This window comes from Carcharhinus amblyrhynchos, chromosome 3, assembly GCF_965287045.1.
Source record: "Carcharhinus amblyrhynchos chromosome 3, sCarAmb.v2.hapA, whole genome shotgun sequence".
Classification (NCBI taxonomy): Eukaryota; Metazoa; Chordata; class Chondrichthyes; order Carcharhiniformes; family Carcharhinidae; genus Carcharhinus; species Carcharhinus amblyrhynchos.
In genome coordinates, this window is record NC_137326.1 from 118,687,062 (window position 1) to 118,707,129 (window position 20,068).

General features: G+C 43.5%; 1 protein-coding gene across 1 annotated transcript in view; it reads left to right on the forward strand.

Moving 5' to 3' along the window:
• The window catches only part of LOC145341256 (uncharacterized), a 294,802-nt gene that overhangs the window by 559 nt on the left and 274,175 nt on the right, over nucleotides 1-20,068 (forward strand). The window contains exon 2 of the mRNA XM_080186183.1: nucleotides 16,850-16,984. Within this exon, the coding sequence (XP_080042309.1) occupies nucleotides 16,850-16,984 (135 nt within the window). The remainder of the gene's footprint in view (nucleotides 1-16,849; nucleotides 16,985-20,068) is intronic.

A 20,068-nucleotide genomic window follows, 5' to 3' on the forward strand; every position in this document is an offset into this window, starting at 1 on the left:
TAATTCTCATGGGATTTCTCCTCTATTTGTTTGTTCTGTTGGGTCTTTATGTAACATTTGACCATATTCTCATACACCATTTTTTAAAATGTAAGCATCCATAGAATTCCTACTATGCAGAAAGAGGCCATTCGGCCCATCAATTTTGCACCGACCACAATCCCACCCAGGCCCCACATATTTACCCTGTTAATCCCCCTGACACTAGGGTCAATTTAGCATGGCCAATCAACCTAGCCTGCACATCTTCAGAGTGTGGGAGGAAACTAGAGCACCTGGAGGAATCCCACGGAGACATGGGGAGAATGTGCAAACACTACACATACAGTGACCCGAGGCCGGAATTGAACTTGGGTCCCTGGCGCTGTGGGGCAGCAGTGCTACCCACTGTGCCACCCTTATATGAAGGTAGCAGGGGAGAAATCCAACTTGTGTCAGTTTCTGGTACAAACTGGGCAATTTAAACATACATCCTAAGTTGTCAGTCTGTGGCCTGAATAAAATTCATCCTCAAGTTTCATTTTCATTGAGGTTTGTGAGCTGTGAACACTAATCCTTAGACGTTTTGGTTGGCTTAAATGGTGAACAAGCCTTCAGGTACTTCTGAAATTGGAGGAAGCAAATTGGAGTGAGTAGGGTACCAGAGGTTAGGTACTTGAGACAAAGGGGGTCAAATGATATGAGGGGGAAGGTGGGATCAGGCTATTGAGTTGAATGATCAACCGTGATCCTAATGAATGATGGAGCTGACTCAAAGGACCAAATGGCCTACTCCTGCTCCTATTACCTTGGTTTCTATATTAAGTTTCAGCCTGCTGTTCCTGACTCCAAAGAACATAAGAAATAGGAGCAGGAGTAGGCCATCTAGCCCTTCGAGCCTGCTTTGCCATTCAATAAGATCATAGCTGATCTGAAGTGGATCAATTCCACTTTCCCATTTTCTCCCCATAACCCTTAATTCCCTTGTCTATCAGAAACCTATGTACCCGTGACTTAAATATATTTAGCGAGGTAGCCTCCACCACTTCAATGGGCAGAGAATTCCAGAGATTCACCAACCTTTGAGTGAAGAAGTTCCTCCTCAACTCTGATCTAAACTGCCCCCCGTTATCTTGAGGCTGTGTCCCCTCTAGTCCTGCTATCCTTTCTAAGCAGGAAGAATCTCCTTCATTATCTTATATGTCTCTATAAGATCCCCCCTCATCCTTCTAAACTCCAACGAGTACAGACCTAGTCTATTTAGTCTCTCTTCATAATCCAACCCCCCTCATCTCCAGTATCAGCCTAGTGAACCTCCTCTGCACTCCCTCCAAGGCCAATATATCCTTCTGTAAGTGCAGTGACCAAAACTGCACACAGTACTCCAGCTGCGGCCTCATCAGTACCCTGTACAGTTGCAGCAAGACGTCCCTACTTTTATATTCTATCCCCCTCACTATAAAGGCCAACATTCCATTCGCCTTCTTGATCACCTGCTGCACCTGCAGACTGGGTTTTTGCGACTCGTGCACAAGGACCCCCAGGTCCCTCTGCACCGTAGCACGCTGCAGCTTTTCGCCTTTTAAATAATAATCCCTCCTACTATTATTTCTGCCGAAGTGGATAACCTCACACTTGCTAACATTATACTCCATCTGCCAGGTCCTCACCCACTCACTCAGCCTATCCAGATCTCTCTGCAGACTTTCCACACCCTCCACGCAATTTGCTTTTCCACTCGTCTTCATGTCATCAGCAAATTTCGTCACCCTACACTCAGCCCCCATCCTCCAGATCATCTATATAAATGGTAAATAGTTGAGGCCTCAGCACCGACTAGTCACCACTAGTCACCAACTCCACTAGTCACCAACCGCCAACCAGAATAGCACCCACTGATACCAGATCAAGGACTGATTCAAGCTTCGTTCAATTCCTGGTCAATTGGATTGGCATCTGGCAACTGGCATTAGGATTGCAAGTACAGGGCACACAATGTTCCTTTCACATGGACACACTACAAACCTAGAAGTGGCTGACCCCCAATTTAAGGATCAATGGGAGGCGGCAATCCAAATTGGGTCCCCAACTTTAACCAAAGAACAGGTGGAACAATGTTGAATTTCTTCCTCCCAAAATGACATTTTTTCAGCATGGACTCTTAAATTGAATGCACCCTCATTTATTCAAGCATTTTTGGTTCCTGATACCATTCACTATTTCTGGACGAAGGGATTCCTGTTCCCAACCCTCTGCCAAATGCAACTCTCCAACCAAAAGGAAGACGCATACATGAGAGGAATCACAGAATTGTTACAGTGCAGAAAGAGGCCATTTGGCCCATTGTGTCTGCACTGGCTCCCCAAACAAACAGCATGACTTAGTGACAACTCCCTGCCTTTTCCCCATACACATTCTTTCTGATCATCTACTACCCTTTTGAATGCCTCGATTGAATCTGCCTCCACCACACTTCCAGGCAGTGCATTCCAGGCCTGAACCACTCCTTGCGTGAAAAAACCTTTTTCTCACATCACATTTGATTCTTATGCAAATCACTTTAAATCTGTGCCCTCTCGTTCTTGATCCTTTTCCCAGCTGGAACAGTATCTCTCTATCTACTCTGTCCAGCCCCCTCAGGATTTTGAACAGCTCTATTAATGGGGAGGTGATGGCCTAGTGGTATTTTTATACTAATGTTCTGGGGACCGAGGTTCGAATCCTGCCATGGAAGATGATGGAATATAAATTCAATTAAAATTACCCAGAATTAAGAATCTACTGATGACCATTGTTGGGAAAGACCCACCTGGGTTCACTAATGTCCTTTAGGGAAGGAAATCTGCTGTCCTTACCCTGTCTGGTCTACATGTGATGCCAGAGCCACTGCAATGTTGTTGACTCTCAACTGTCCTCCAAGGGCAACTAGGGAATGGTAACAAATGCTGGCCAGCCAGCAATGCCCATATCCCATGAATGAAAAGAAAACCATGGTGGCGCAGTGATTTGCACTGCTGCCTCACAACACAGGGAACTGGGTTCAATTCCCATCTTGGATGAGATACGTTGAGATGTATAAGATGTTGAATGGGATGGATAGGGTAGAGGTGGAGAGGCTTTTCCCACTCAGAAAGGACAGTAGGACTAGAGGGCACAGCCTCAGGATAAAGGGGGGGGCGGTTTAGAACGGAGTTGAGGAGGAACTTCTTCACTCAAAGGGTGGTGAATCTCTGGAATTCTCTGCCCGTTGAAGTGGTGGAGGCTGCCTCGCTCAATATTTTTAAGACGTGGGTTGATAGGTTTTTGATAGGCAAGGGGATTAAGGGTTATGGGGAGAGGGCGGGAATGTGGAACTGAGCCACGACAGATCAGCCATGATCTTATTGAATGGCGGGGCAGGCTCGAGGGGCTAGATGGCCTACTCCTGCTCCTATTTCTTATGTTCTTATCACTATGTGGAATTTGCATGTTCTCCCTGTGTCTGTGTGAGTTACCTCTGGGTGCTCCAGTTTCCTCTGAAAGATATGCTAGTTAGGTGCACTGGCCACGCTAAATTCTCCCTCAGTGCACCAAACAGGCGCTGGAGTGTGGCGACTCAGGGATTTTCACAGTAACTTCATTGCAGTGTTAGGGTAAACCTACTTGTGACACGACTAAAATAACTAAACTTAAAGTATGAAAGCAAGCAATATTTAAGACGCCTGCATGTAGATTAGATATTGCAACCTAATGAGCAACACAGATCAAACACAGCCCGAAAGATCCCGCCGTGAGTGTGCAGTAACCATGACTGCGGAGTGTCACATGTGAGGAGAAAGGGGGCGGGGGGGATGCTCTACAGGAGTGTGGGTTTGCTGTTTGTGGTTTGGAGGATTCGGCGAGAGAGTTAGTGATCGATCAGAGTGGGTCCCACACTCAGTCTGCACACTGACCAGGAAAGGAGACAGGAGAGAGAGAGAGAGATTATCCCCAAAGAGACAGAGGAAGTCTTGGGGGCAGGAGAAAAAAAGTTAAAATAACAGAGGAATTGCAACGAAAAAAGGGAACAAATCCTCCCGTTATTCACAGGACATTGCAATTGGCTTGCGGGCTGACGGGATGAACTAACTTGAGGGCAGCTTCCTACCAGGCTGGAGTGGGGGAGCAGAGCAGAGAGCCAGATCAGCAGTCATTTGTGAGCTTCACAGAGAGAGGCAGGCATGGATTTTAAAGTTGTGCTGATCTGCCTGCTCTGCTTGGTAATGAGACCGGCAGCTTCGCTGGACCTTCAGGCTGACATGTAAGTGTGCTTTCTGAAGGTGGGCTATCTTTGCATTTCTGAGTGTCAACTTGCAACATAACAGAGCCCTCTGTTCACCTCACTTTTAGTTGGAGTTGCAGGAAACCTGATGCCAGAAAGGCATTTTTAAACCCTTTGTATATTCGCAATGCTTTTCAGTTGTGTGTGTGTGTGTGTGTGTGTTTGGAAAAGTGACCCCCACCTCCGGGGGAGGGGAAGGGGGGATCAAACCAGGGCGAAGGGTCAAACTGTCAGCTGCTCGGATCTTCTCATCTTTTTTACTTTTGCCTAATGTGTGTTCTGCGATAGCACGGCGGAGTTTCAGCTGGAAAACTGTTCACCAAACTCCCCAACCTCTTCATTAAATCCCCAGCCAGTGTGTTTAACAGAGAGCGATTTATTCTTTTTTTGGGGAGGGAGGGGGTGGTGGGCTGGCGACCTCTCTCTCTGGGTTACTTGCCTTTCTTTTCCAGCATTTTAAATGTCCTTTACCGCAGGCTGCACCGTGGGAAACGGAGAGAGAATTGAGAATCAATAAAGCACTGGTGATTTCCAGTGTGTCCAGACAGGACAAAGCAGATACAAGTTTCCACCAGTGTCATACATGGGGCCAGGACTGAGTGTCCAGGGTCGGATTTGTCAATTACTGGGTTCTCGGATGTTATTGCGGCAGGACTGGAGTTAGTAAGAAGGCAAAAGGATGGGAAACTTCTGTGTGTGTGTTTGTGTGTCGCAGTGTGTGTTTGGCTACTGGAGTTGACCTCAGTAGTTTTGCAATCCATGCATTTAGAAGCATGAGGCGGCATTGTAGTATGTGGATGCTGACATGGTGTACAGCTCCAGCACTTACTATTATCCCGGAGTTTAAAGAGGGGGACAGCGCTGGTGCGAGGATTCGCTTACTAGTTTTAAATGCTGCACTGCCGAATGTGACCACTTTCCACTTAAAATCAGAGCGTTACCAAGAACAAAAAAAAACTAGCGCGGATCTGCCTCCAGAGGTCAGTGTGAACCACTGGCTTTACATTTGGAGTGGTTTGAATGAGAGTAAATGGGAGCATAAACCCTGGGAAAGATTTTGATTTGGTTTATTATTGTCACATTTATTAACATGCATTTGTTTCTTGCGCGCTATACGGACAAGACATACCGTTCATAGAGAAGGAAACGAGAGAATGTAGAATGTAGTGTTACAGCCATGGCTAGGATGTAGAGAAAGATCAACTTAATGCAAGGTAAGTCCATTCAAAAGTCTGACAGCAGCAGGGAAGGAATTGTTCTTGAGACGGTTGGTATGTGACCTCAGACTTATGTACCTTTTTCCCGAAGGAAGAAGTTGAGAGAATGTCCAAGGTGCGTGGCATCCTTAATTATGCTGGCTGCTTTGCCAAGACAGTGGGAAGTGTAGACAGAGTCAAAGATGGGAGGTTGGTTTGCATGGTGGATTAGGCTACTTTCACGACCTTTTGTAGTTCCTTGCTGCCTTGGGCAGAGCAGGAACCATACCAAGTTGTGATACAACCAGAAAGAATGCTTTCTATGGTGCATCTGTAAAGGTTGGTGAGAGTGGTAGCTGACATGCTAAATTTCCTTAGAGTGTGGCCATACTGGGGAATCTTGTGCGGAAACCTTTCCTCTGGGTGGGCTACTTCCAACAATGGAATGCCCGTCATTTTTCATCATAATTTGAAGTATTTATATACTAAGAGGGATCAGAGTCAATGACAAAGTTATTGAAGAATGATTAGATAATAGAACAACATGGAATTAGGAGGAGCAGATTATATTTCAATTTGGACTATTGAAGCATTAGGATAGCTATATTCCCCACTTATGTGCTATTAATATGAATTTGAGACAACATTGAAACATTAGACCACAAATGTAGTTGATATAACTAGGGCTATTGCAGTCATTCAAAATCCTGGTGGCACAGTGGTTAGCACAGCTGCTTCACAGCGCCAGGCATCTGGGTTCAATTTTAGCCTCGGGTGACCCTGTGGAGTTTGCATGTTCTCCCTATGTGTGCATGGGTTACCTCCGGGTGCTCTGGTTTACTCCCACAAGTCCAAAGATGTGCAGGTTAGGTAGAATGGCCTTGCCAAATTTCCCCTTATTGTCAGAGGAGACTAGGAGGGTAAATACAAAGGGTTACAGGGATAGGGCATTGGTGGGGCTGTTGTCGATGCTGGCTCAATGGATTGAATGGCCTCCTTATGCACTGTAGGGATTCTATGATTCTAACACCCTACTTACAGCATCCAATTAATTCTTCAGTGGTCCACAGTGTTTGCTTATACTACACTGTTTAGAAATTTATTTCACATAGATAGATGACAGTGTGAAGAACCTCCTGATCGCAGTCCTAATGTTACACATCTCTGGTTTGAACCAGTGTTCCATGTAGTTCAGTACACTCCTGTAATTTACTTTAAATTAATATTCCAGGTTAACTTTCTGAATGCCCGGTTGAACCTTATCTATTTCTCACAAAGTACTTCTCCCTCCAAGATTACCTCTTTTTCTGAGCAGATCAGTACCTATTGGATTTGTCAATTGCTGGTCTGCATTGGCTGAACACATTAATGTTGTACCAATTGAGTGTCCAGGATCTCTTTCAGCTACAAGCATGTTCAGCACCATTCATGCAGTGTAAGTGTATATCAATTTCTTTTCAGTTTATGAGTAGCATTTCACATTTATTTGCATTGGCCAACTCCTACCATTGTACTGTTCGCTTACATATCTTGACCAGCACATAGAATTACACAGAATTTACTGAGCAGAAACAGACCATTCAACCCGACTGGTCTGTACTGGTATCTGTGCATCTCACAAGCCTCCTTCTACCCTACTTCACTTCATCCCATCAGTAGATCTTCAATCCCATTCTCTCTCAAAATTAATCTTTGCTGTTCACCTCAACCATACCTTCCACATTCTAACTAGCCCAAGGCAGAAAAGACTCCCTCCGGATCCTTCAAGCAAACCCAATTGCCTTCTATCTGACAGCTTTTATTTTAAAAAGTGTTCCTTTCGCACAATTACAAAGCCATGTGCAGAGAGGACAAGGGCAAACTCTTGGCTTACTTCCAAGACCAATTAAAATTCAAATTGAATCATAGAGGGACATACTCTGGGCGGGATTTTACAGCCCTGCTCGACCTGAGACTGGAAAATCCCACCCAAGGTCAACAGACATTTCCATTGTCTGCCCCTTACCTGCTCCGAGGAATGGGGGGGTAAAATTCTGGCGACTATATCCAAGCTGGCCAAGCAGGCGCCACACCTGATCTCGGGCTTTATCTTATGCTTGATCTTAACCAAAATACTCTGAATCGACAGAGTCTGTTTACAGGGCAGGTGATTCTAAGGTTCATTGATTTTAAGATTCAGCACTGCACCGTCGGAGGTACAGCTTTTGGATGAGATGTTAAACCATCCGGTAGTTTTGGAGCTGTTTCCGTTGATTCCACTGCCCCTTCTAGTTTACCATCTGAAAACTTAACCACATTGTGTTGATGTTCCAAATCCTAGTAAATTGGCAGCAAAGCTCTTGATATTGAACGCTCATATCTTTAGTGTTAGTGCAAAGTACTAATAGTGCGAACCCACTGACTGGACTGAGTGGAGAGTAAAGAAGCAATTGGGAAATCCTTGATGCCCACCTTGCGGGCTTCAGTTTGATATTGCATGAAATGCAATTCATATTCCCTTGACCTTCCTGGGCAGCCCGATGGCACAGTGGTTGGCACTGCTGCCTCACAGGGCCTGGGACGTGTCGATTCCCAGTTTGAAACACTGTCTGTGTGGAGTCTGCACATTCTTCCTGTGTCTGCATGGGTTTCCTTCAGGTTTCCTCCCACATTCTGAAAGACGTGCCGGCTATGTGCTAAATTCTCCCTCAGTGTACTCGAACAGGCGACTCAGGGATTTTCACAGTAACTTCATTGCAGTGTTAATGTAAGCCTACTTATAACTAATAAATAAATTTTAAATTGCTGGGCAATTTTTAGACTTACCTGCTGTTAATTATTTAGACATCTCTTGTGGAAGGATTTAGAACGATGAGATATGAGAAAATGAAACTGTTTTTGTATTATTAGTTAGTGCAAGATAAGTGATGAATATTTTATATATTTATTTGAGTTTGCAAAATTAGTATGCGGACATGAGTGAAGCCCAGTCCATCACGCAAATCAGCCTCCCATCTGTTGACTGTATCTACACTCCCTGCTGCCCTGGAAAAACAGCCAGCATAGTCAAGGACCCCACGCACCCTGGACATACTGTCTTCCAATTCTTCCACCAGGAAAAAGATACAAGGGTTTGAGGTCACATGTCAACTGACTCAAGAACAGCTTCTTCCCTGCTGCCATCAGACTTTTGAATGGACCTATTGTATATTAATCTGATCTTTCTCTATACTGTAACAATGACTGTAACACTACATTCTGCACCATCTCCTTTCCTTCTTCAGGAACGGTATGGATTTCCTGTGTAGCGCACAAGAAACAATACTTTTCACTGAATACTAATACATGTGACAATAATAACTCAGATCAAATCAAATCAAATTTGCTTTACTCACATATTGCAGTTGCATACAGCAATCAGTTAATTTTTCTATGTAATTTTGGGTTGCAGCCTTTTATTGTCCATTACATTCAGATGTTGGTTTTTAGAGCAAATCAAAAGAAAGTTAAGAAATTATTCTACTCATTTGCACTTTTCCTTTTATATCAAATATTTCTGCAGAGGTACTGAGTGTGAGTAAAGTATTCTGCATATTTAAATTTAAGATTTTATTCCAACTTCTGAAAAACTTGAACAATTGTTGCAGTCTTAAAAAAAAATCCTCTGAATATCACATCAAGAACGACATGCATTTATGTAGCACTTTTAGTGGAGTAGAACAGCTCTATGGTAGCTTTATTGAGCAAAATTTGACACAGAGCCACATGACAGATATTAGGACTGAAATACCAATGACTTGGTCAAAGAGATCAGTTTTAAGGAACATCTAAAATAGGAAAAATAGATAGAGAGGATTAGGGAGTGAATTCCAGAGTTTAGCATATGCTTCAGAGTACTGTGTATAAACAGAACTGCAGCTGGCCATAAACATTTAGGATGCATTGTGAAACATAAAGACCAACTCTGAGCTGTCTCCACTGAGACCGTCCCAGATTACTGGTTTTCTCGAGTTAATTTTTTAAAGCAGTACTTCCTGTATGTACTTGCAGCAGATTTGTTATTTTGTAGTGATTTACAGATGATTTTCTTTTAAAATTAATGCAGGAAATTTGAAGTTTGTGCCTTATTGCATTCTGTCTTATTTTACTGTTTCTATCAATTTCATTGCTCACATTCTCATACTGTTTGTGGGGAGGTTGTTATCCACAAATTGGCTGCCACAGTTCCTGCATTACAACAGTAAGTACTTTGAGCACAAACTTGATTGTGAAGTACTTTGAAACATTCTGAGGCTGTGAAAGGCGCCATATAAATGTGAGTCTTTTGCTTCTCGACTTGTAACAGAGGATTCATGGTGGTAGGCATCCCACCGAGATCATTACTTATGCTTTTATTTAGTTTTGGACGGCAAATTATTGGTGAGGGTTCAGCCATTCCTATTTAAACCTCCTTGAGACCCATCATTTGCATTTTTACTTGCCCCATTGCCATCCTCACCCGTCTTGCACCATCATCATTTTTCATTTTGTCTTGTAACCTCCCTTTGCTTCCATCTTATCATAGACCTTCCCTTTCTTTCCCTTCTCCTTTTCCATTCCCCTATACTTGCTTAACATCTGTAACATCTGTAACTTCCTCAGGCTCTGGCAAAAAGTCATCGACGTGAAACATGGGGTGGGATTTTACGGCCTTGCTTAAGCGAGACCGCAAATTCCTGCCCGAGGTCTACGGGCATTCCTGTCGTTCGCCCCTCGCCCACTCTGATTCAGTGGCGGGGTAGAACTCTGCTGAATGCCAGCCAGACTGGCTAGCAGGTTCTCTGAAATGAGCTCACCTGCATTTTTCAGATGGGAGAATCCCACTTGGCAGATGCCGCCAGTGCCAGCGGGAAACACTTCCATTTTCCTGCCGGTGTGGGCACTTAGTTCCAAATCAGGAGAATCACGGGCAATTTTTTTTTAAGTTTTGCAATAGCTTGCCACCAGCGACTAAGCTACCATGTTGAAAATACGTTCTAGTGTCAGAACATTTGGGTCTTATTCTTGCAGTAACTAGAATCATCAGTTTCACAGACCGTTACAGGACTGCCATTGAAATTTATGAGTAATGGCTGGATTTTCTGGGAAATCCCACCAGCAGGAAAGACCAGAAAGTCCCACCCAATCTGGGCAGCACGGTGGCACAGCGGTTAGCACTGCTGCCTCACAGTGCCAGAGCTCCGGGCTTGATTCCCGGCTTGGGTCACTGTCTGTGTGGACTTTGCACATTGTCCGCATGCCTGTGCCCGTTTCCTTCGGTTGTTCTGGTTTCCTCCCACAGTCCGAAAGATGTGCTGGTTAGGTGCTAAATTCTCTCTCAGTGTACCCGAACAGGCGCCGGAGTGTGGTAACTGGGGGATTTTCAGAGTAACTTCATTGCAGTGTTTATGTAAGCCTACTTATGACAGCAACAAATAAAGTTGCTGCAATAAGGAATATAGGAGAATCTTTATCCCGGTCTAAATGTGAAACTCGTTACTGTATTGACCACAAAAGCAATATATTGCGAAGCTGGAAATCTGAAATAAAAACAGAACAGGTTGGAAATACTCAGCAGATTAGGCAGCATCAGTGAGGAAAAACACTTCAGGTTGGCACGGTAGCACTGTGCTTAGCACTGCTGCTTCACAGTTCCAAGGACCTGGGTTCGATTCCTGGCTTGGGTCACTGTCTGTGTGGAGTTTGCACATTCTCCTAGTGTCTGCGTGGGTTTCCTCCAGGTGCTCCGGTTTCCTGCCACACTCCAGAGATGTGCGGGTTAGGTTGATTGGCCTTGCTAAAATTGCCCCTTAGGTTAGAGGGATTAGCAGGTAAATACTTAGGGATATGGGGGTAGGGCGTGGGTGGGATTGTGGTCGGTGCAGATTCGATGGGCCAAATGGTCTCTTTCTGCACTGTAGGGCTTCTAGGTCAATGACCTTTTGAGCAGAACCAGCGCTGACTGAAACATTGCCTCATGGAGTAGTTGAGGCGAATAGCGCAAGTGCATTTAAGGGGAAGCTAAGTAAGTATTTGAGTGGAGAGAAATATGGCCGGAATTTTCCATCCGTTCACTCCCTGCTGCGTGCGAGGATGGAGAATTTGGTGCTCAGCTGCAATGGGACCAGAAAATCCCTCTGGTGTGAGTGTCCGGAAATTTTTGCCCATGCTGATTGCGAAACATAGTCTAGTTGGATCATGTGGCCTGTTGCTGCAAGTTCTATATAATTCTCTGTTATGTTGGCAGCGTGCTATAGATTGCTGTAATGGCCTCTACCATAGAACACAACAGTGCAGGAAATTTTGCTCAGTTAAGTTGATCAATTCACCATATGACGCAGTTTGAATGAATTTTTTATGAACAGCTGCAGAAATATTTATCACGGGTTGGTATGTGTATAACAGTGGTGTAGCAAAAAACTCGAGCTGAAGAGTAAAAGGACACAAATTTGTGCTTGTGATTTCCTCAGTGGTAGTTAGGCCACCTGGAGCAGAGAGGATGTGAGACGTAATGAGTAATTAGCAAATATGTTCCAAAATCTAGGAAGGAATGTGAAGTATGGAGGGCAGTACTCCCATGGCTGCCCTTGTGGACCACAGAAGAACTAAGTAGAAATGGCAACGGCATATTCTTTGCAATCTTGTCTCTCAATAACTGTGATGTGAATACGCAAGTATCTGAACTGCCATCTGGGAATGTTTGCAGCATTTCCTACTGGGAAAATGGAATGAGATTAATATCTCATTCGTTCTGGACTTTATGACTGAAGGCATAAAGAAGTCATTGTCTTCTCATGCTAAAATCATGGGATGGAGGAAATGTTCTGTGATGTGAATGAAATGGGAAGCTTTCCGCCAGCCTCACCATCTCCCCCAGCACCCCCCGCCCCACCCCTGTATTTATGAGGTCCACTGAAATACCAGGACTTGTGAGATGCGGTGCAGCTTGCATACGGGTGATGGACCATGCATAATGCATGGCACCATGAAATAGTTGGTGACTGTTCTGCTCTTGTGATTGCCTGCGGAGTAAAGTTATGAGCTTGGCTGACAATTAGCAGTGAGCGGAATACAACAATAATTTAAGATTTAATCGCATGGAAATGAAGAAAACCAGAAACCACCTTTCCCGGGTTGCTATCACACATTTCCATGCAGACAGTTATAAAGCTGTATTGGCAGAGTACTGGCAAAATGGTGCACCAAGTGAGGGCATCATAATGGTGTGAGGAGAAAAGAAATAGTGGGTAGGATGTGGGAAAACCTGGTGGGTGTTGTTGTGGTGAGCTTTATTTTGCATGCCTGGGTTAAACTACTTTATATTAAAAGTTTTGTGTCAATGATACTTATTTCCCACAGTTTACGTATTGGTGGTGATGATTTTTTTTCATTAATTTCTTTGCAGAATAAGACAGATTCTCAAAGTAAATGCCTTCCCATCACTGAGTGTAGCCAGTGTAAGGTATTTTGGCAAAAGCAGTGACTTGCCACTGAATGAGTTTTATGTGGGATCACCTTGGGAGTGATGTGCATCTCAAATAATGTGCATTATTCCAACAAGTGCCATTCACACACAAAACCACTTTAAATTTATCTGCTTGGAGTGTATAAATTTGTATAAAATCTAATTTATTTCTGGTTTAATAAAAGTCTTCAGAATTGCTATTTGTTGCCCTGTGCACTTGCAAGTAGCTCTAAGCAAGTGATGTCTTTAATCTAAACATATGTGTCATGTACGTGTGCATTTGAAACTGGATCCAGCAACTTGATTCTACCAACTTGGGGCTGCAGGAAATTGATCTTTCCAAATGTATAGCTAGATGGTGGAAATGTGAGTTGACAAGCTTCAACATGGGGAAGTGATGGCCTAGCAGTATAATCGCTAAACTATAAATCCGGAAGCTTAGCTAATGTTCGAATCCCGCCACAGCAGATGATGGAATTTGAATTCAATAAAAATATCTGGAATTAAAAATCTACTGATGACCATTGTCAATTGTCGGAAAAGCCCATCTAGTTCACTAATGTCCTTTAGGGAAGGAAATCTGCTATCCCTACGTGATCTGATCTATGTGTGACTCTAGACCCGCAGCAATGTGGTTGGATCTCAACTGTCCTCGGGCAACTAGGGATGGACAATAAATGTTGGCCAACCAGTGACACCCATTCCTACAAATGAATAAAAAAGAAATATACAAATAATTCTATGAATAACATTTTTCTGGTCATGGAAAAGTCAATTCAGTGTTCCATTTCTGGGACTGACTTATCTATTGGTGCTCTGTGGTCGAACAAATCAAGCTGCCACAACTTTATGTTGTGGCCTGAATTTTTTGCTCGTTGCGTGCACACACGTGGCAGGCCTGGAGGAGGGTGTGAAATGCACTTCCAGCCTCAATGGGTCCCGGAATGAAATTTCACACTGGCTGGCCAGTTAGCAGGCAGCCATGGTGAAACATGCATTGGGCAAGGCTAAACCTGCCATAGAGAGTGGGCACCGAGAAAAGGGAGGGTCATGGCTGGCACTTCTAATGTACTCCCTCAGGGGAACAGCTGCTGCAGAGCTGTCTGAGGGGACGTCAGACACGTAAAAAATAAATCCTGGCGGAAAGACGCTTGGCTGGAATTCTATGAATTCTCTGATCTTGTCCGCAGCTGGGATTATCCATTCCTGCTACTGTAAATGAAGATTTGGCTGAGTGCCAAATTCCCCGTTCTTGATAGCAGTAGCGGAGCATGCAAGACCAGAGAATTCGCCCAGTGTCCAGGCAGCAGGTTTGAACACAAACTTCAATCCCCAGACATCCTTTTAAATTTTATTACCAGCCCACACTGGATCCAGGGTTGAAGTGAAAATGTAAAGACTGCCTGACCACTAGACCCACCTGCCAACCTTAAAAGCATGTAAAATTGTTTTCAACTGGCCGCTTAATGGGCTAAGTGGCCTTCTTGATTGTCGGTAGGTGTGCTTCCAACACTTGTGTGTATCCACTGACTGGAATATCGCGCAAGTGGTGATGATGTGTGGATGCCTGCCTGATGTCTCCTCACTCGATTTCACATGATTCCAGGTTAGCACTTGCCTCAGCGATGTAAAAAGTATTGACCCACCTTACTTGGGATCTGACTCTCTGCAGCTTTCTTTACTGGGGCCTTTTAACTGTAATCCTACATCATAGAATCATAGAATCCCTACATTGCAGAAGGAGGCCATGTGGCCTATTGAGTCTGCACTGACCACAATCCCACGCAAGCCCTTTGTTTTCGTACACCGTTACTAATGGGGAATAAAATTAAACACATGCAGGCACCTAGATTGTGAAATGATTTGATGGGGTTGATGTCGAGATGATCTTTTGACTTGCGGTTGCGACCAGAACGAGGGATCATCGATATGAGATAGTTGCTGATAAAACCAACAGGGAATTCAGGAGAAACTTCTTTATCTAAAGATGGTCAGAATGTAAAACTTGCTGCCACAGGAAATAATTGAGTTGGATAGCACAGATGTGTTTAAGGGGAAAGTAGATAAACATATGAGGGAGAATTTAATAGAGGATCTGTTACGAGACCTAGATCCAGGGAGGCGGGTGGAACATAAACACTGGTATGGATTTATCTGCTGAATGTCCTGTTCCTATATTGTAAATGGTGGATAACACTTAGTATAGTTTACTGATACATGTGACAACTGTGGCTCAGTGGAGCATCCTCGGCTCTGAGTAGGAATACTGTTAAGCGCCACTCAAAACCTGAGCACATAATCCAGGCTGGTTCTTCATTTTAGTCCCATGTGCACGTTTCAATGCCGGAGGTGCTGCTTTTTGGATGAGTAGTTAAACTCGGGCACCATCTGTGCTCTTAGATTAATGTAAAAGATCCTACTGCATTATCTGAAAAAGTACAAGGGAAAGTCCCAGTATCCCTCAACCAGAATCATTTAAAGACATTTCCTGCTCATTTATCTCAGTACAGCGTGTGCGTCCTTGCCTCATCCAAATTTACTGCTGCAGTTTCTAAATTATAACATGATAAATTATCGCTATGCATCAAAAGTACTTAGGTAAAGCATTTCAGGTCCAAAGAATAGTGCTTTATCAATGCAAATTTTACTCACATCTGTGGGGATAGTACTTTCCACTTCAACATCTTGTACAAAAAGCAATTTATCTGTTTGGAGGGAATTAAAGAACTATCTACAATCTTGTACTACTCTTCCTGAATGGGGTTTCTGGTACGCTAAAGGAATTTAGTTATCCAAATAGGATAAGTCAAAATGCAATTGATGGTCTTTCTGCTGAACACCCATTTCTCAGAGAGATTTACTAGGTCCGCCTGGATTAATTGTATGCAGTGAGACCTCGTTTGCAGTAACATACTGTGCTGAAAGCTGAGCGAAAGGCAATGAGGTTGCAGATAGAAGGGTAAACAAAAATTGTCAGGCATAACATCCCCACTAGGTGGTGTAACCTCAAACACTGCCCTCCTCAGCATCGTCAAATCACTGCTTAAAGGACTGTACTTGCCTCATTTCCCTCTGGAAAACACATGCATCTTGGCTTTCAAAAGAGGCCTTTCATGGAATACATATAATAAAAAAATCCTGGAAGAGTTGAAAATAGTAAATGTCTAAAAAATTAGCAACTAATTTTATTTCAGATATCAAATAAGATATCAAAAAATATGAAGAAAAATATTTTTCTTCATGTACTTTTCTTCATATTCTTTCTACCTTCTATAGGTAGAAAAATGTCAGCCCACCCAAAAGTAATATCTTTTTCTGGCTGTATTCTTCCTTTTTTCCTTATTCATTTATGGAATGTGGGCATCACTGACTGGGTCAGCATTTATTGCCCATCCCTAGTTGCCCAAGGGCAGATGAGAGTCAACCACATTGCTGTGGATCTGGAGTTACATGTAGGCCAGACCAGGTTAGGATGGCAGATCTCCTTCCCTAAAGGATATTAGTGAACCATCATCTTTTTTTTAACAACAGTCGACAATGTTCATGGCCATTGTTAGACATTTAATTTCAGATTTTATTGAATATAAATATCACCATCTGCTGTGGTGGGATTTGAACCCGGCTCCACACACCTTGTCTCTGGATTACTAATTCAGTGACAATATTACTGCCCCCCTGCCTCTGCCTTCCTGATATATCTTGTATGGGGAATTATTTACCTCTGGGCTGTTATTGATAATAATTAAGATCGGTGTATGGGTTACAAGTTGTACGTTAAGGAGCCATTCAGAATTTTTTACCTGTAAGTTAATGGCAAGTGGAAGAACCACCCAAAGTAAAATCTGTAAACTCATCAAGGCATCCAGGTGCTGTTATAAACTGCTGCTGTTAACCTAGACGTATTTCTTGCAGGCCAAACGTGTGCAGGGAGCAGGAGCTGGCCATGGTGGGGCACAGACAGCCTTGTGTGCAGGCTTTCACGCGGATGGTTAAAGTGTGGAAACAGGGATGTGCCGCACAGCGGTGGTGTGTTGGCTATGAAAGGAGGTAAGTGAAATGTCATCAAACTGATACAGACCTTGCGTATCTCCAGGGACCTATACAAAAGTTACTTCCTGGCTGAAACTCAAATCTCAGATAAGTCAGTACAGCCTAGGGATTTAAGCAGAGATATTTCTTGTCTTTGTAGCTCATTGACCTTCACCATCTGAGGCATCAAGGAAGCTGTTCACTTCTGACAGTGCTTGTCGGCAAGCCAAAAATCTTTTCAATGGCTGCATTTCTGCTTGTGTGTTTTTAAGCGCAACATTTGTTATTTAAATATTATACTCCTCTCTTCTGAAGAATTACACCTTCCCAAGACAAGATATTTGGCTTTAGATCTGTGGATATAACTCTGTCAGTGCCACTTTTAGTGATCCACAGCTGCGCTTGGGAGTTGTCTAAGAGGGGAGGATCCCTCAATATTCCTCCCCTGTGTGGAAGCAGCTAGCACACATTTTTAGCCTTTTACAGAAGGATTGTGGAGAATGGCTGTTGGAATTATGAGAATAAATTCACTTTCTGGTACGATATTTTGGAATATCTTGTTCTTTTAGATCCCACATTTTGTAATTCCCTGCTCTAATTTTCATTACAACAATGGAGATAAGAAAGTAAATTGAGAGAAGTGTTTTACATTGTGAAGGGATGAGGTAGAATAGGTAAAACAGAATGTTTCCAGTGATCGTGCAACTTTGAGGAGACTTAGGCAGACTTTTTACTGATTTCTGACGGACCAGGTGAGAAGGGATGAACTGGCACCCCTCCGTTCAACCTTCTAGGTTGGTCATAACAAAGTTTACATTTCTTTTTCATGAGAATGTGCCAGGGCCATTCAAACAAGGTTTTTCTTGAGCCAATGAAAGAACAAATGTATTAACCACTGAACTCAAGAAAAATAATAAAATGCGACATCAAACATCATGCATCATTAGGGCCACAAACACAAACACACACAGATACACACTCATCTCTCTCTCACATACATACATCCCACTCCCCTCTCTCTCTTTCACACACACACACACTCACACCACACGCACACACACACACTCACACCACACACACACACACACCACACACACACACACACACACACACACACAGTCAGATACACACACACACACACTCTCATCTCTCTCTCACACATACATTCCACTCCCCTCTCTCTCATACACACACAGATATACACACACACACATACACATACACACATACTCACCTTTCTCTCACACACATATCTCACTCCCCTCTGTCACAAACACACACGCATCATTACACAAACACAAACACTCTCACCTCCCTGTCTCTCACACATCTCACTCCCCTCACACACACACTCACATGCACATACAACACATACATGTATCAGAAATAAGGGATTTAGAGTCCAATAAAATAGGTCAAAGTATGTACCTTTTGGACAAGTTACATTATCTGGTTTCCTGGGTGTGTTCAGGTGTAGAAGGTGTTGCAATTAATACAAGATCTCTGTTTGCTGGTGGGTTTGTCATAGAGCTGGCTTCTCAAACTGGGCGGTTAGGGATGGGCAATAAAGCTGACCCAACCAGCGATGCCCACACCCCGTGTATAAATAATAAAAAAATTCCTATTCCAAAAGAAAGAAAGGGAGAGAGGGAGAACTCCAGCTCGTTTCCTCTGCTGAAGACTTTCTTGTCATTGCCTATGTCTCACTGGTTATGCCCTTGCCTTAAAGTACTTCATCTATTGTGTATTTCCAGGAGGTTTTGGGTGGTTTGTCTGTGATCGCCATTGTTTCAAGACCAGCACGATGCATTTTTAAATTTCTCTTCCTTAGACAGTTACAAATTTTGAAGGCAGTGTGGATTATATGAAATATCTCTCTCTTCACATTCCTCTGAGGATGATTCGCACCTTCACCTTGCGATGTGGCCTTGAATTATAAGCCATTTGCTCTGTCTCAATCTCCAGACAGTTGAATGTTGAAAAGCATCTTTCAAAATTAAAGGGCATTGTAACATTATGCATTGAGTTAATGATTGAAGCAGAACCCATGTCCGCATTATTGAATTGTTTGGATCACTGATCAAAGGTAAAAGGAATTGTAATGTATTGGAAGAGTTGCCCTCTTTGCTGTTCTCTCAGCTGCTCAGGAGATGCAAACAAAGTTAGTTCAATAATGGCTGCTGGCAGCTGAGCATGTGTTAGTCTTACTCTGTGCAATACACAACAGGAATAAAGTGATATGTGAACAGGGAGTGCACATGGGATTAAGGTCACTGCTTGTATGGCAATAAATACCATCACCAATTGGTTGACTGAATGGCCTTTTCCTGTAAGTGCCCCATGGTGTTCCCCTGCAGAACATGAGCAAATGACTTGTTTGCTGTTCACTCTTTTATAGGCCCCTTCTTGATTCAGTAAGAAGTCTCACAACACCAGGTTTAAGTCCAACAGGTTTATTTGGTAGCAGAAGCCACTAGCTTTTGAAGCGCTACTTGTTCATCAGGTGAGTGGGATTTCAGTTCACAAACAGGGCATATAAAGACACAAACTCAATCAACAAAATAATGGTTAGAATGCAAGCCTTTACAGGTAATCAAGTCTTAAAGGTACAGACAATGTGAGTGGACAGACGGTTAAGCACAGGTTAGAGGCCCTCATAAGAACAGGATATGATGCTTGACTCATCGATCGACAGTTCTGACGCACCACAGCGATAAACCGCACCAACCTCCTCAGAAAACAAACACGGGACACGCTGGACAGAGTACCCTTCGTAGTCCAGTACTTCCCTGGAGCAGAGAAACTATGACATCTTCTCTGGAACCTTCAATATGTCATTGATGAAGACGAACATCTCGCCAAGGCCTTCCCCACACCCCCACTTTTTGCCTTCAAACAACTGCACAACCTCAAACAGACCATTGTCCGCAGCAAACTACCCAGCCTTCAGGAGAACAGTGACCACGACACCACACGGCTCTGCCACAGCAATCTCTGCAAGACATGTTGAATCATCAACACTGATGCCACCATCTCACATGAGAACACCATCCACCAGATACACGGTACATACTCTTGCAACTCAGTCAATGTTGTCTACCT